The 16,693-nt window shown below is 39.7% G+C and overlaps 1 protein-coding gene across 2 annotated transcripts in view; it reads left to right on the forward strand.

Annotated features, from left to right (window-relative positions):
- Positions 1-215: 215 nt before the first annotated feature.
- The window catches only part of LOC142052494 (LIM zinc-binding domain-containing Nebulette), a 108,749-nt gene continuing 92,271 nt past the window's right edge, over positions 216-16,693 (forward strand). For both annotated transcript variants that reach the window (XM_075082685.1, XM_075082686.1), the window contains exons 1-2: positions 216-420; positions 1,376-1,470. In XM_075082685.1, coding sequence (XP_074938786.1) covers positions 352-420; positions 1,376-1,470 — 164 coding nt within the window. In that variant the 5' untranslated portion in view covers positions 216-351. The remainder of the gene's footprint in view (positions 421-1,375; positions 1,471-16,693) is intronic.

The raw sequence follows: 16,693 nt of genomic DNA on the forward strand, positions 1-16,693 counted from the left end.
TGGCTTGCGGCTGCGGCGCGGGGCTCGGTGTGAGTCACTCAGCCCGCGGCGCGGGAGCCGAGCGCGCAGGCACAGGGAGGAGGCGGCGGGGGCGGGCGGGCGGCGGCGGGGCGGGGGCGACAGGCACCGGCTCCCCGCCCGCCCACTCACACATGCTGCCGAGCCGCAGTCAGCTGGAGCGCCGCTTCCTCCCCAGCCGCCGCCGATGACCTCCTCGCCCGCCGGCAGCCGCTGAGGACCCCCGGCGTCCCTGCCAGGGCAGGGGATGGTAGATCGGGCCGCCCGGAGCCCCGTCCAGCCCAGCCCGCCGCACAGCAGCCTCGGTCGCCGCCGCCCGCGAGGAGCCGCAAAATGAACCCCCAGTGCGCCCGCTGTGGCAAAGTGGTCTATCCCACCGAGAAAGTCAACTGCCTGGACAAGGTGCTGGGGCGCGGTCGGGCGGGGACGGCGCCTCCCGGGCGTGCCCGCCCTGCGCGCCCGCTCCCCTCGGCTCCGGCGGGGCGGGCAGGGCCGGCGGGGGAGCGGGGCGAGCCGGCAGGTGGCAAACGCAGCGCCTGAGGGGCTGCCGCTGCGCCGGCATCCGCGCCGCCACCGGCGACGGGCGACAGCCGCCGTGTCACCGCGCTGGCGCAGGGCCGGGGGCGAGCGGGGGCCGCGGCGGGCCGGGGAGCCCCTGCGGTGCCCGCCCGGGCAGTGTGGGCGCCTGGGGCCGGCGGCGAAGTTGTGGGCGGCCCCCGCCCGGTTGTAGCTGTCGGTGCCTCCCCGAGCCGGGGCGGCTTCGGCGCCCCTTGCGCCATGGCCGCCGCGGCGGGGGGGCGACAGCCCCGTCCCTCGGGGTGTCCCCGGTGGCGCTGGTTGTCGCCGAGCGCGGTCGCTCCGTAAGTAACAGCAACGAGGCTGTGCGAGATGCGCCAAGCGAAGGTCCCCGGAAAGGCAAGGGGGTAGGAGATATCGGGGGAGAGCACCGTGTTATGTGCTAAATTTGGTGTCTGTTCAGCGTACCAAAAAGCCATCCGTCCCATTAGTTAGTGATTTTATTAGCGTAGTATTGCATTCTTAGCAAGCGGCGTATGTTTTTTTTACTTTAACGAGGCAAAATGTCAAACTCCTGCTTGAGTTATCTTTCAGATAATCCTGGCAAGGTCAGCGCGTGGAGGTCTTGGCATTCACCTTAGCAGAGAATTTATGTTTCTGGGAGTGCTTCAGCAGCATCTTCAGTTTCACGTGAAAGTAGTTCTTTTGATGTAGTTTACAGAGGTCTATAATGCATGGCCGGAAATACTGATGTGTAGCTCTGTCTTTAAGTTTACTGTGCCCTAAAATAGCTTTCAAAACATCAGTATCATAAGTAATTCTACTTTGCATTTCTTTACAGTACTGGCATAAAGGATGTTTCCACTGTGAAGTTTGCAAAATGGCTCTGAACATGAATAACTACAAAGGATATGAAAAGAAACCTTATTGCAATGCGTAAGTATTATAGATGTCAAGTCTTGCAGAAATGAACATGAAAAAAAACCCTGGCCGTGGATGTTGTCAAATAGGTATTGTCATGCTGTAAAAACTTAATCTAGAGATGAAGCAGTGCAGCGTAGAGCAGTTTAGTATCTTTTCAGATGGCATATTCTACTCATATTGAAGTGGTAGAAGGTGAAAATATTTGATTATGTGTTTAGGCAGTGTTTTAATGTCAGATCTCAGGATACAAGTCTTTTCCTCCCGGAACGTGTCAGATCTGGTGCTGACTCCTATTACATTCATTATTGGCCTGCTGGATTACAGTTGTCCATGATGCAGCTCTCTGTTCAGGGTTATGGTCCTGATCAGCATTTTGTACTAAGAAAACAAACAAAGCGCTTCTCGGTTGTGTCATTTACCAGAGACAGTATCCTGTTAGAGATCGTGACAACCTATTTTTAAAACTGTTACGTTGTTCACATATCTCAGATTACTAAGATATAGATATTTACAAAATCCCTGTTTCTGGTGCTTCATGCTATTTTATGTTTTGCTTCTCTCTTAGATTTTGATAGAATAGATTCCATTCAGTTGTAGAGGATAATTATATTTTATTCCACTTTAGATTTTGTTGTGTGGATTTTGAAGAGAGCTTTCATGTTTGGCTTGCAAATACTGCAGAAGAGCATTCTGATACATGTAGAAAAAAAGGTGCTTATTGTCCTTTGTACCATGCTCCTAAGACTTGCTAAGTGCTTTTCAGTATGTTTTAATCTGTAGAAACATTTATAATATTAGTTGTTAGAAGGATATCTCTAAAGAATTTGGAATCAAGTTTGATCTTATGTTATATTTTGTTATTATTTTCACCTTCACCTACTTAGAACGTATGTTTTAAAGGGGCAGAATTTTGAAACTACAGACACATTTTTTTTTCCCAGAAATATTCTCCTTTACTCATCTTAAAATATTTGTTTCATGTTGAGGTAGACAGTCTATGGCTGGCCGTCACAGAGTGGTTCAGCAGCATATGCTCATTTCTTCCAGGCTAAAATTGAAGTCAGCCAGTGCCTATCTGTCTAAAATATGAGTTTCGTTATAAAAACTGCTGTGCTACCAGAACTTGAAACACCTGTTTCAGTGTGCACAGTTGTACTTAGATTGCTTTGGGAACATATGGAGTTACACACATACATTTCTAGCTTTCCTTGAAGTGCTCCACAGTGTATGGGGGTGACATTAGACCTCTTGCAATATAGTGTCGTTGGTTGCCAGTTGAGACTAACCTAAGGATATTGGCCCCAGATGGGACTCTGCTTTTGCTACTATTTGAGTTGAAGTATAAGTACAGGCTTACATCCTTTACAGTAGTTAAAACTGGTAATACGTTGGTGTCTTTTACGTAAATTTTTGTGGTTAAATTTCAATGATGATACTTTGGTTGCTTTCCTATGTAATCAGAAACTTCCTTGTACTTAATAACACAGTTTGTTTACAAAGTTTCCTCTGTGCTGTGCATTGGTGTTTCAATGCCATGCATATTTAACTTCTGTGTGGGAGACATTTTCATCTATGTGATTATGCTACGTGGTGTGTCCTTCTGTTTACAGATGAGGGGGGAATAAAGATGATGGATATGTTTTGTATGGTTCAGGTGCTATTCTTCCTGGTAGTTGCTTTAAGGAGCTCTGTAATAGTGATCCTTGAAAAAACAATCTCTGTCTTTGAAAGGTCCCTCAAACCTGATGTATGAAATGGGAAGAAACAACATAAAACCATGAAAGAATGGGTTTCTTTTATTAAAGAAGAGACAAAATTTAATGTAGAGTATCAACAAGGTGTATTTTGTTCTTAAATTTTGGTAAATTTAAGGGGATTTTTGTTTGTTTGCTTGTGGTTTTTTTTTTTTTAGAGAAACTTAAATAATCTAAATAATTTTAAGGGTTCTATGGAACCATGAGGGGAAGACTAAGTTGTGCTTTGTGGCTTCAACAAACTTTAATATCCTTCAAAGGAGGGATGTTTATGCAAAACTGTGTTTTGAAAATACAGTTGATTTAAATTGTCATATTTTGACACAGTACTCTTGCATCTCAAAGGTTACTTATTTGCAAAGCAGACACCATTGTAGTATTTCAAATTATGATGTGTCTTATCCAGTGTCTGTTAGTAAGGGGCAAATCTGTTTTTATGTTAAATATTGTTTGATCAGAAAATCTGTGAAGAAAAGAAGGCAAATTTACTCATACAAACACCTACAAGCACTTGACAAAAAGCAATTACTGTTAGACTGTTTATTGAGGCCATCCGTCAATGAAAGTGTGATTTGTAGATAAAAGTGAAGAAGCATGCACTGATTTGAATGGGACAGCAATACCGTGAAGTTGTTTAATAGGTTTGGAAGCCATAGTTAGCCTTTTGTAAGGACAAATTGAAAAGCACGTATCTTCAATAATTTCTGTAACTGTTTGTTGGTTCACATGTTAGATAAGGCACTTGAGTATATTTTGACCTTTGAACTTAAAATATTCCACTATTTTTTTTTAGGTGCTGAGATAAATAATTTTTGCTGCTTCATTGACAAAGATCAGAAGTTACTTTTAACTGTAAAACATAATTGTGTTTCCGTTACTACAGAAAAAGATATTGATTTGTGAATGTTCAAACTCTGCTTTTGGTGGAGGAGAGTAAAGTCAGATGGATTAACAGGAGCTAGTGACTCAAGAAGGAATATGTTATGAAATACTTCGATTCAGTGTCCATTAGAAGAGAGCAGAAATATTTGTAAATGAAGGATTCTGCTTTTTTTAAGGGCAAGTTTTTTGTTGGGCAGCTTGTACCATTTCTAGCTAATGGTTGTATATGTTCCTTGCGATATGGATACACTGATAGCAAAAGTAATGACTGGGCTGCTGACGTAGTAGAACTACTACAGGTGAAGTTGCTGAGTTGCCTAGTATTGCACTTCTGACACTGCTTTTGTAAGTTGTACATTTATGAAAGATTTTGCAACTGGGTCGTGAGGGAAAACTTTGTCTACATGTGCTTGTGTGTAATACGGCTTTGAAAAGAATGATCTTTGTATCACAGAGTTTCCATGAGGTTCCTTGACCTGTCTCCTTTTAAACCTTTCAGTTCTCCTGCTTGTAGAGAGAAGATTATACAACTTTTTCTCTCTCTTTTTTTATTATTTACATAATTTGTGAGCTCTTTGAGTCAGGATAGTTTATCTCCGCTTGTTTGTGTAGCACTTACAATACTGTGCTTTTATCTCAGCTGGCACCTCCGAGTAGTACAGGACTCTCATGACTTATGGTATTGTGTTTATCACTTGCATTCATGTTTCATCTGAAGGGCCTCATACACAACATTTTGAAACTTGTAGATGCTTAGCACATGGACACTGCTGGGTTTGCCTTAACAACTTAAGTCTTGCCTTTTATTTGCTGTCTGACTTGAGATATGCCATGTTGCAAGAGAGCTGCCTGATTTATGAAATAATGTTGATGAGACCAAGGGCTCTGACTTGTAGTCCAGTTTTGCAGTTCAGCCAGGTGCTATGCACTGCCTCAAGCAGGTCAATGAGTCTCTCTGAGTGTGCATATAGGTAGTAAAAGAAGCGTTAAGACAATTAAAATGACATGGTTAATCCCACGATTTGTAAATCAAGGTGGCTTTAATGCAAATTTGAACGCCTATTCCACTTTAATATCTGCAGATACAGATTATTAAATACTTGTTTAATATATATGGAAATGTTAAGAAGAAAAGATCTTGTTGTTGTTATTATTATCATTTGCAGACCCAGAGCTGATCCTTCCCAGCTGCAAATAACCAACGTGATGCAAGGAAATGAATGGCATTTTGGCAACTAAACATCTGTGTACTAGTTCTCAAGCCTGTTAAATGATTGAATCATGTAGAATGATTTTATGGTAACTTATTCTTACGAATATTTATATAAATACTTTTTTGACAGATTCACCAGACCAAAACACGAGACTACTTTTTATGCAAAATGTAGAAGCTGAAAACAATATTTTTGCAATGTTCTCTTTGCATTAGCTCTACCTGCTGATGCAAACACACTTCCTCCATGTGTGAACACATCCGATGGAGATTATTTTTTAATTTCTGCAAAACCTAATAGCTTAAGCTTCTGCAGACCTGATATAACCTCTTGCCAAAGGCAAACAACCTCACTATTGGAATAAATCTTTCTGAAATACTTAATATCTAAGATTTTGCTAATCGCCTGCACACAGGGTATCTTCATTCAAGTTTTTATTTATGACAGTCACCATATGGAATGATTACATAACTTAAATTTTAAATCTACTGTCATCAATCTTAGCGCGGATTATTGACATGAAGAAAAACTCATTAGCACTTTATTTTTCTAGACTTAATTTCCTTCAAACTCATGCCAGTAGGAAATAGATATGCAAATACATTTGAAATATTGTGGTGATGTTAGAAGAATTGTACTACAGTTTCAATCTGCGAGTGCAGTCAAACTTAATATTTTAAGATATTATAGGGGAGGGATGAAAAATGTCAAAGTTATTTTATACCAGCTTGGAAATGGTAAGAACATGGTAAAATTTCTGGACAGTCAGATGGGCTGGAAAGTGGAAGCAGTTGCTTGTAATCAGTGGATGAATGTGGCCATTAAATGGAATCCATTGTCCGGAAACGAGAACTTACGTATAGATATTTCGTTTTAGCTGTGAAACATGGGTGAGTTTTCTTTCTACTAGTCAGAAAACTTCTAGAAGGTGACTAGGAGTGTGATGATATTATTCTTACTAAAAATAGCTATCATTATCTTATTTTTCAGTATTGATTTCAGCAGGTGATTATTTCTCAGTTTAAATATGGCAGGAAGAAAGAAAATGAGTAGGTAAGGAGCAGCAAGAAAATCCTTCTGAAATATGGCGGAGCCAATTCTAAGAGTTGCAGTAAACAGCACACAGAATAAATGGATTTTTCTTTTCTAATTCTCCATCTTCAACTGTTACTGAACAACAGCTTAGTGTAAAAGAATAATACTGAGTTTGGGTTGAGGAGGAAGATTGTTTTGTGGCATGGTTAACCTTACAGCCAGTTATTTGTTTTTATTTTTCTCGTTTTGGGCTTCTCAGCCATTTCTGATCATTAGATTTCACCAAAAGTAAGCTATTGTATAGGTCAACCCAAAATGGTCATTCTTATTAAAAGAAACAACCCAGAAACTCGCATGCAAACCTTCCCTTGCTTTATTAACTTTATGTATTGAAGACTTTCCTCTTAGGATGTAGTATAAAATGAGTAATGGAAATAATAGAACCACTAGAAAAACAGCTGGTAAGGGTCTCGGGTCAGAGCCAAATACACCTATGTCATTTAAGTCTGTTATTTCTTGTTCAGCATCTCTTAAGTCCTGACTCCAGTATTTGAAAACAGTCATCATGTCTCCCCTCAGCCATCTTTACTTTAAACAAAACAGCTCTAACTCTTTCCTTATAGATTGTATTTTCTGGTAATTCTTGTTTCTCTAACTTCAGTTATCTCCAAATGAATTGCAGTGTGCAGTGGAGCATTACCAGAGCTGGTAGAACAGCAAGAGTGCCTATGCAACTCATATATAATTTTTCTCCTAAGTCCCACTACAGTCTTTGCTGTTCTTTTTTTCTAATTTGTTGCAAAACTCAAACTACTATTAAGTCATATTCATATTGTTGTGGGCTACAGTTTTATCTTTCTGTGCAGAATTGCAACCTCAGCAGTTGTTATTATCCATTATCTGAGCAGTTAATTGTTCTTGGCTAAGCACAGAACCTTCCACTTGCTTCTCATTGAACTAAATCTCAGTTTTTCCCCAGGCTGTTTCTCCAATTTGTCAAGTTCATTTTATATTCTAATTTTGTTCTCTAATGTGCTTATAGCCCCCTCCTATCAACCCTTCCACCAGAAAGCCTGTAAGCATATTGCAAATTTAGTAAGTGTAATCTTCATTTCATCACCCAGGTCGCTAGCTGAAGGCCTGGAAGGGTATTGGGAGCAGTATGTACCTCCATGGTCTGATGTGGCCTTCCCTTCTGTAGTGAGCAGTGATGAACAAGTGAAGTACTTTATCTTCCCTACCTATTCATGGAGTGCTAGATCAGGTGTTAAGTTCTGCATAAGAAAGAAAATAAAATTGTAAAAGCGCCTAATCATTGTGGATATTTATGCAAACTCTGCTTAAATATGAGGGATAGCTACAAGTAGAGGAAGCATATATTTCTGCTGCTCAGTGCTGTGGTATCTTTCTTGGTTAATTGAGCATTTAGTCCAAATTAGTATTGGTGGTATCCAATGAAATGAAACGAAAAGGAAAGTAGGACAAGAAGCTTAGCCTATTTACTAGAACAATTGAAGGAGCTTCTTAGGCAAAATATTATTTGTCTCTGAAAGGTGTTCGATGCATATCTTTAAACTCTTTGAAGAAGGCACATGAGAACACTTTGTCAGAGCTGCTGAATACTGTGCGTGAGGCAGATGGTCGTTAGTTGCAAAGGAATTACTAAAGAATAATCATCACTGACACTCAGATCTTGGGAAGGCTTGGGCTGTATTTTGATTGCTGTGACTGTGTCTGAGTAATGGGATGCAAAGACAGTTTTCAGGTTCCATTTCAACATGTTCAGTTGGCAGTGTCCTGGTTTCATGTTTGATCAAGACCTGCGTTTGACACCTTACATGCCTGTGCTGGTGGGTGTGCAGGGAGAGCACTCTGTGAGCTCCAACAGGTCCTTGGGTGTGCATTGTTGCAAGCTGTGGAGAGCACCATGGAGTGCTACAGCTTAGCTGCAGCCAGCCTGCTTCCCTGCTGGTGCAAACAGAGTAGAAAAACTGCCCTCAGGGAGATGAGTTGTTACCTTGTTTTCTCTCAGAGCAGGTGAATTCTCAGGCTTTATTGAGCCAGTACTGTCACATCTAGTGCCTGATGTGAGTATAGGGTCTGTGTTTGGAATTCACGTGCTTTAATATTCTTCCTGTTGGTGTAATTGCTCCAAAGGGACAATTACAATTTAGTGTTACTTAGGAAGTTGCTGGGGCAAATAAATAGAAAATATGCAAATGAATATTATACGTTTTATTTTTATGCAAGACTGCAATAAACATGACATTCAAACAAAGCTATTGGCAAGAAATGCTTATAAAAATCCTTGCTATGTGGAATCCTGATCTGTTGCCAGTTTATGTCTTGGCCCAAGTAAATACGTGTTTGTAATTTGTATGATCATTGGTCATTGTAAACTGCAGATGATTTTTCCAAGGAAGAACCTGTGTGTCTCCCAAGGACCTGTAGTGATAGAATATATTGAATGTATAGTCTTAGGGGACTGTAGTTACTGAGACATGGTTTCAGTAAGTGGGATTTTCTTTGCTTGCCAGTATCTTAGCCACTGTTGATGCTCAACGTTATCTTGATTTTTCTTAATAGCTATTACTTTCCATACTCATTCCCAAACACTGATGAAGTTTGTTTCATTATATTTACTAAAATATTTAGGCAACAGGACAAGAACAATAGATGAAATTTTGTGATTACAAATCATTTACTTGCATGGCAAAGCTGGAGTTTTGGAAGAGGTAATAACCAGTTGTAACAAGCCTGTGAAATATTGATGGTATATTTTAACAGCTTTATGATTTAACTGTTCAGGGTTGTAAATGTTCTAAGCAATAGAATTTCCTATCATATTTGCAGAAGAACTTAAAAATAAGGAAAATATTTTAACTTGGCTGAGTTTTAAGTTCTGTGTAGCTTTGCTAATGTTGCTGGTGGTCGCAAGTAAACCTTCTGTCCTGATATACTCTATATACTTTAAAAAGCTTGAAGAAAAATAAGTATATGTTCCAGTCTTTCATGTCACTTTGAATTTCAGAGTTGGTGATGACAGTAGGGAACGACAACATCATGTCAGCTGAGTGTCAAGAAGTATGTTTTGCTGTTTACGTATGTCAGTGGAAGCTTACTATATATATCCAGACAATGTAAAATTTTGGCTGAGTGGTCAGTTAATGTTGTTTTAATAATTTTGATTTTTGTGGGGTGCTTACAGAAACCTTGCTAAATGTGGAGATCATAGGAGTTACACTGAGGGCAGAGTTTGGCTGTGTGGTGTTGAGGTTCCTTGAAAAGGGGACAGGGAGGACTTGCAAGGGAAAAGTTTGCTGTAAGGAGAGGTGGGTGAAGTACTTGCTGAATAACTGGTCTGCCTGAATATAATTGACACCAGCCAGTTTGTGCTGCCCCTAGTTATGTCATCTCACACAGCAAGTTTTTGAAAAACCAAAAAACTGCAATTAATTCTCCCTCTTGATTTACAGATCAGTCCATTTCTGCTCTCTGAGCCTCCCTACTTCTGATGCTGGAGTTGATGTTGCATCAGAGTTGACCAAGCTGTTTTCCTTTGCTTTCTATTCATGTTGCCTGTGTAACTTTTATTTGTACTAGGAGAAAACTCTGGATGATGAGCAGTGCACAATTTTTAGTCTCGTATGGCTTTCTATTCATGGTGCCTGTGTAACTTACTTGTACTAGGAGGAAAACTCTGGATGATGAGCAGTGCACAATTTTTAGTCTCGTATTTCCTCCTCGACCTGTTTCTCCTACTCCTCTCCTCCAAATCCTCCTGTTCTTGGTTGTGGTGGAATTGTGTGGTGGTAGCTGATCGCATTACATCTTCATATGAGGAAGTTAAAAAAATGCGTGATCAGTGTCACACTTGAGAGAGGACTACAGCAATTAGTTTTCATTTTTAAAACTAAGCTATAATTTGGCCAGTAATCATTTAAGCATATATTGCAAAGGCTTTTCTGGGAATCATAGAATCATTAAGGTTGGAAAAGACCTCTAGGATCATCAAGTCCAACTGTCAGCCCAGCACTACCGTGTCTCTTAAACCATGCCCTAAAGTGCCATGTCTACACATCTTACAAATACCTCCAGGGATGGTGACTCCACCACCTCTCTGGGCAGCCTGTTCCAATGCCTGACCACTCTTTCAGCAAAGAAATTTTTCCTAATATCCAATCTAAACCTCCCCTGATGCAGCTTGACGCTGTTTCCTCTCGTTCTATCGCTAGTGACCTGGGAGAAGAGACCAACACCCACCTCACTACCACCTCCTTTCATGTAGTTGTAGAGAGCAATGAGGTCTCCCTTCAACCTCCTCTTCCCCAGACTAAACAACCCCAGTTCCCTCAGCTGCTCCTCAGAAGACTTGTGCTCTAGACCCGTCACCAGCTTTGTTGCCCTTCTCTAGAGATGCTCCAGCAACTCAGTGTCCTTGTAGTGAGGGGCCCAAAGCTGAACCCAGCATTCGAGGTGTGGCCTCACCAGTGCCAAGTACAGTGGGACGATCACTGCCGTACTCCTGCTGGCCACACTATTCCTGATACAAGCCAGGATGCTGTTGGCCACCTTGGCCACCTGGGCACACTGCCGGCTCATGTTCAGGCGGCTGTCAACCAACACCCCCAGGTTCTTCTCCACGGGGCAGCATTCCAGCCACTTTTCCCCAAGCCTGTAGCGTTGCATGGGGTTGTTGTGACTCACATGCAGGACCCAACACTTGGCGTTGTTAAATCTCATGCAGTTGGCCTTGGCCCATCAATCCAGCCTGTTCAGGTCCCTCTGTAGAACCTTTCTACCTTTGAGAAGACCAACACGCCTGCCCAACTTGGTGTCATCTGCACACTTACTGAGGGTGCCCTCGATCCCTTCATCCAGATTATTGATAAAGATATTAAACAAGACTGGCCCCAACACTGAGCCCTAGGCAACCCTGTTTGTGACCGGCTGCCAACTGGGTGGAAGTGCATAGTTATTATTTAAAGAGGATTTCTTAACATGTAGAACTATATGGAAACTATGTAAGTTTTGTCCTTGCTTCACAGTTTCAAAAATTCACACAAGGTTTCTACCCCTCCACCCCCTGCCTCCCCCTTAGGAGAGCAAATGTTTGGAGGTGTTCCATCATGTTCTGCCTCTCTGAATGGCAGCATTTTTCACACAGGTGTGTTGGCGTAATGCCAATTTCACAAATATAAATTTGTGCTGCATTTTAATTTAGTTATACCTCAGGTATTTTTTTGAACTTGGCAAACTAAATGATAATAGCTGTTTTTGTTTTGTTTTGTTCCAGTTTTACTCTGGAAAAATTCAGTACTTGTAATGCAATTCTTTCTAACATCAGAAAACTATAAATAGATATACTTAGGGGAAGATTTAAAAAAAAAAAGAGATGCTGATTTTAGACTTAATTAAAATGCAATTGGATAAGTTTGTGGAGGCAAAAAGTGGTAAGATGAAATAAATTGTCTAAATAAAAACCATGGACTATTTCTGCGGAACAGTGTACAGTGGCATACGTTCACCACAGTAGGGTGTTCACATGTTGCGTAGCATTGGTTGTGTCCACCTGCGAATGCAAGAGGGAAGAAATTTCTGACTGGATTTGCCAGGCCATGAAAAAAGAAAAGGGGCCAATATGAGGATTTCTAGCAACAGAAGTGCTCAATAGGTGGTTGACCAGGAGATGATTACCACTGTTAGAATCGGCAGCAAGCTTGGTATGTTGCTTTAAGGGAAGTTGCAGTCCATGTTTTAAAGAACCAGCCTGAAAACATTTATGTAGAAAAGCAAAGCTTCCTGAAGGACTCAAAATTTTTTTTTTGAGCTACTGGTTGTGTTTGATACAGTGGTGCTAGTGCCTTTGATGATGTATTTGATGGGTAGTAGAGAAGGGGTATTGATGGGTGGTGATTAAAGAGAGGGAATGTCTGTTGGAAGAAGCTTTGTTCAGAAAATAGTTGCTGAATGGCCCATCATGTAGGCGTGTTTGATACAAATTTTGCTGTAACATAGAAAGGTCTGAGAGTTTTATTTTTAAGTAGTTGATAGGAATTTGTCAGGCTATCAGAAAGCAGAGATAACATTTGTTACAACAGTTACAAGCATAACTTGTTGAAACACTGTGGCATCAGCACAAAATTGTTAGGAGGAATGGGGAAAGGGAAAACCAGGCTGAAGAAAAAAGTATCAAAAGGTATATTTAGAAGAACAAAAGTCCCTGAAATACGTGAAAGGAATTGACACCTCTAGCAAATGAGACTGAGAGGTAGGTAATATGGGAAACTTAATAGTGATGATTTGTCTACTTACACAAGGGGAAAAAAAAAAAGAGTATGCATACATGCAGAGAAAGCAAGGATAGATGAAAAGAGACAATTTATAAAAATGTTGAGCTTTTCAATTTAGCAATAGCAAACTAAATTTCTGAAATGGTTGCACTTTTGGTTAGGAATGGGGTTCTGTCATGGTGAGAGATCAGTTGGGATATGTCATGAGCTTTTGACTTCTTTTGATCTGAAGATCAAAAGAGATATTAAAAATAGGCATTCTCAGCTAACTGACTATTTAAACTGCTGTGTGGTTTTTGTTATAGTTGTGTCAGAGATGTTGGGAATCCACATTAAGAAGAATGGAAGAACCTGGAAGAAGAAAAAGGAACAGCAAATAGATGAATTTTGGTTGAGTTAATGGTCAGTCTGCTCCATCTCATGCTTTTCCATGCAGCCAGGTCTCAGTTCTTGCAGGGGCTGACGCAGAGTATTTGCTCTCAGTCTGTTCTGTTATTTCTGTCATCATTTTGACAATAATAAATTGATATTGAGAATAGGAGAGTGTTGTTATATGAAATATAATTTGGTTTATTGGCATTGCAGGTACTGAGGACTTCATCCTGCTTGAGGAACTTTCAGTGAGGTTTTAAAATTAGTATGAAGGTAGTAATTCATAAGAAATATCAGGACAGTTGGAAAAAAATATAGTTTTCACTTAATTTTATGCCCTTGAAAAATGTTTCTGTATGCTGAAAATAGACTACCAAATAGTGTCCCCAGGAAGATGAACAGCTGGAGTGGAAACTAAGAAGGATGGTGAGAGTTCTGTGGAAATGAGAACAGCATATGTGATTAGTTTTTTCTGATAGTCTAATGCAAGCATGGGTGTATTGAAACTTTGGTTTTTTTTCTAGTGAGATGTAGATGGATATTCTTCTGGGCAGCAATAACTTAGATTGGTGCTGGTAATGTTTGGCATCTATTGATTATGAACAACTCAGCATAGCCAGAGAATTATTCTTGGAATTTGTTTTGAAACGTAAGTGATCATCTGGTTCTATAGGCTACTAAGCTGCTTCAGTACTGAAGAAAATTTTTGTAAAAATTGGAAAACTTAAAAATTATTTAGATAGAGCTTTCTGTACTTGTTACTTCAGGAAGTTTGGAAAGACATTCTGAAATCTGAACACAAGCTGGTCAAGCCTTGTATTAATTCATTCTTGTGCTAAAGACCTTCTTTCAGGCTGACTCTTGCCTTTGTGGAGGAGAGACTCAAAACAATAACATCCAATTTCTTGTACCGATTAAATGCTTAACTTTCATGACCATGCTGCTGCTGCTTCAAGCCTCATTTGGGTCAGCAGCAGGAGTCTCCCTTACTGCCCGAAAGGCAATGACGGATTGTCTCCTATGCAGAATAATACTGTATATGGAATATATTAACAAAAGGAAAAGTTAAGCTTGTCAAGCTGGGTATGGATGTGAAGGAGACTGTAATATGCTTTTAGAAGTTAAAGGAAAGAGGGTAAAAATGGTTGTTTTCCTCTAATTACTTATTTCACCCCGAGGAGAATGGCTACTCCCTTTTTTCCATAGCTTACTCCATCCTGACACTTATGCTGTGTTCAGTGTCAGATCTCTCCAGCGGGTTTCTCATCTCCATTGCATGCCTCAGGTGTGACAGTAATTCAGCATCTGATGTGCTGTGACCACTGCCCATGGTGTGAGAGACAGGTCTGTCTCCCTTGTATTTTCCATCTGCACTGTTTGTATATGTCTTGGGTCTGATGTGTAAATGTTTCAGGCTCTTTTCGATGTGTATCTTCAGAAAGACTGGTATGATAAGGCACTGCTTCACAACTGGGATAACAGATATTAATACATGCAGTTAATAGTATCTATACATTTTACACCAAAGAAATTGGAACTGGACATTCAGGAACAGACTTATAATGGATCTTTGAAGTTGACAGTACAGTAGATGAACAGTTCATAGTAATAATTAATACTAATTAATTCTATACCTGTTCTAATTTTTTTCCAGTGGAACAATTTATTACCAGGAGATGTTTTTCAGAAATCTGCTAGCTTAAACTTCCCGTGTCCCCCCCCCCCCCCCCCCCCCCCGCAGGAATCTGTATTTTAACTGTGTTGGTTTTATAGTAGCAGAATACTTCATTTCAGAGACAAAGTATTTGCTTTGTCAGTTGGACTTATTTTGCTTAGTTGTATTTCACCAAAAAAACTTTTATTAAAATATCACGTGTGTTAATTATATATGTTATTTTTATTATAGTTGTATATTACATTTAGTGTTATGATGACAATGTACAAATAGGAACCCATAAATGTGGAAGGAGATAAAAGACATTATTTTCAAGAGCATGAAGTTGAAATATAGCTGGGGTTCTTCACTACAGCTTGTGAAGAATAGCCATTTTAAAAGAAAATGTTTTCTGAAGGAAAATTTTGAATATTAAAAAAATTTCTGGATCACAGTTCTTATCAAAAAAGAGCTGTTTTTCCCAATCATGTGTAACGTTAAGAATGCTTTGCGTATTTGTGCAACTGGATGCGAGAGGCTCTGCTGCTTCCTCAGGTGTGGGAGAAAGTTTAAAGGAAGCTCATAGTAGTTGTGGCCTCGTGGAGCACTTTAACACATGGTCTTTATAGCTGTTGTAATCTCCAGTTTTTATTTTCTTCTTATTAGACATATGTTCTTTAAATTTTAGTAGGGCTTTAGTAACTACTGTGTTGTTTCTTTTTTATACAGGCTTCAGTTAACATTTCTGGTCCACTCCCCATTGCTTTAATATGTCAAGCAGTGTGTCGGAAAGACTACCCACAACAAATATGTTGAATATTGCCCTGGAAAGCGGAGTCATGAGCTCGAGCATGTTAACTCCAAACAATCCCAAGACTGCTAAAATGATTACAAAGACAGTATTTCAATATATTCCAATTTGATTTTCTCCCAAACACATAGGTCTAACTTATTTTGAATTGGATTCCTTACCTTCTGTGGTCTGTGTTTCCTGTAGTATCATTCTGGAATCATTTTGGTTCAAGGTCTAAACCTGACAGTGTATCTGCTGAATTTTTGCTCTTGCAATGAAAGTTACAGAATAAAACTTAGTCTTATAAACCAAGCATCCTGTGGAACTTGATGTCTTCTCTAATCACAGGTATGGTTAATATATAGCTAGAATAGAGACTATACCTTTAAACAAAATAATTTAAAGATTGATAATAGGTGTGTTTTATATCCTGTGAATGGTAGTTCTTTTGCTATGTGTATGTCTTATTTGAGAAAAACCTTTAAGAGAAGAGGCAGTCTCTTATTTGCACAGTTGGCTTTTCTTACCTGAGATACAGACTCATGTCAATTTATATCATGTTACTAGGAACAGCCATGTCCCATATATATAACGAAAAAGAAAGGTGGTCTGACTAGTATTGTGATAGTTTTTAGTTTAGACTGTTAAAGTTAAGGAGATTTTAAATTTGACTCCTTGGTGCTTCATTGTTTTTCAGTGAAATGTCCTGTTATGGTTTTGTACATTTTCCTTTGCTACATAACTGCTTAGTAACTGTGAGCAAATTAAAGTTAAGATAAAAATGATTCCTCTACTTTACGTTACCGCTATATGCACACTTACTTTCAACCAAACAATTTTTTTTAATTCTAGACTTGAAAAAAATACACCTCTACATGCTAAACAAAAATATATTAATGGCATTGTTTGCCTATCTTTATTACAGTGAAGAAGCATACTAAGATGTCAAATATATTATTATTTGAAAAATGTTTATTCTGGAAAGAACTGTGTTGGTCATTTCTGTACGTATGTTGTTTGCAATTTTTATTTTGGGCAATTATGGTCAGTAAGACAATTTAATAGTAAATTCTCAGATTTTTTTTCTCTCTGTGTAACTTGTGAGAATGCTTATGTTAATTTTGAAAAGTTCTTTTTCTAAAGCAAAATAAAGGAAAAGAAGTAATCTGGCACTTTCTTTAAAGAGAAATAAACAGCACTGGAAGCCTTCATGGCAACTATACTAAAAAGTAATCTGT

This window comes from Phalacrocorax aristotelis, chromosome 2 (genome assembly GCF_949628215.1).
Source record: "Phalacrocorax aristotelis chromosome 2, bGulAri2.1, whole genome shotgun sequence".
NCBI classification, from domain to species: Eukaryota; Metazoa; Chordata; class Aves; order Suliformes; family Phalacrocoracidae; genus Phalacrocorax; species Phalacrocorax aristotelis.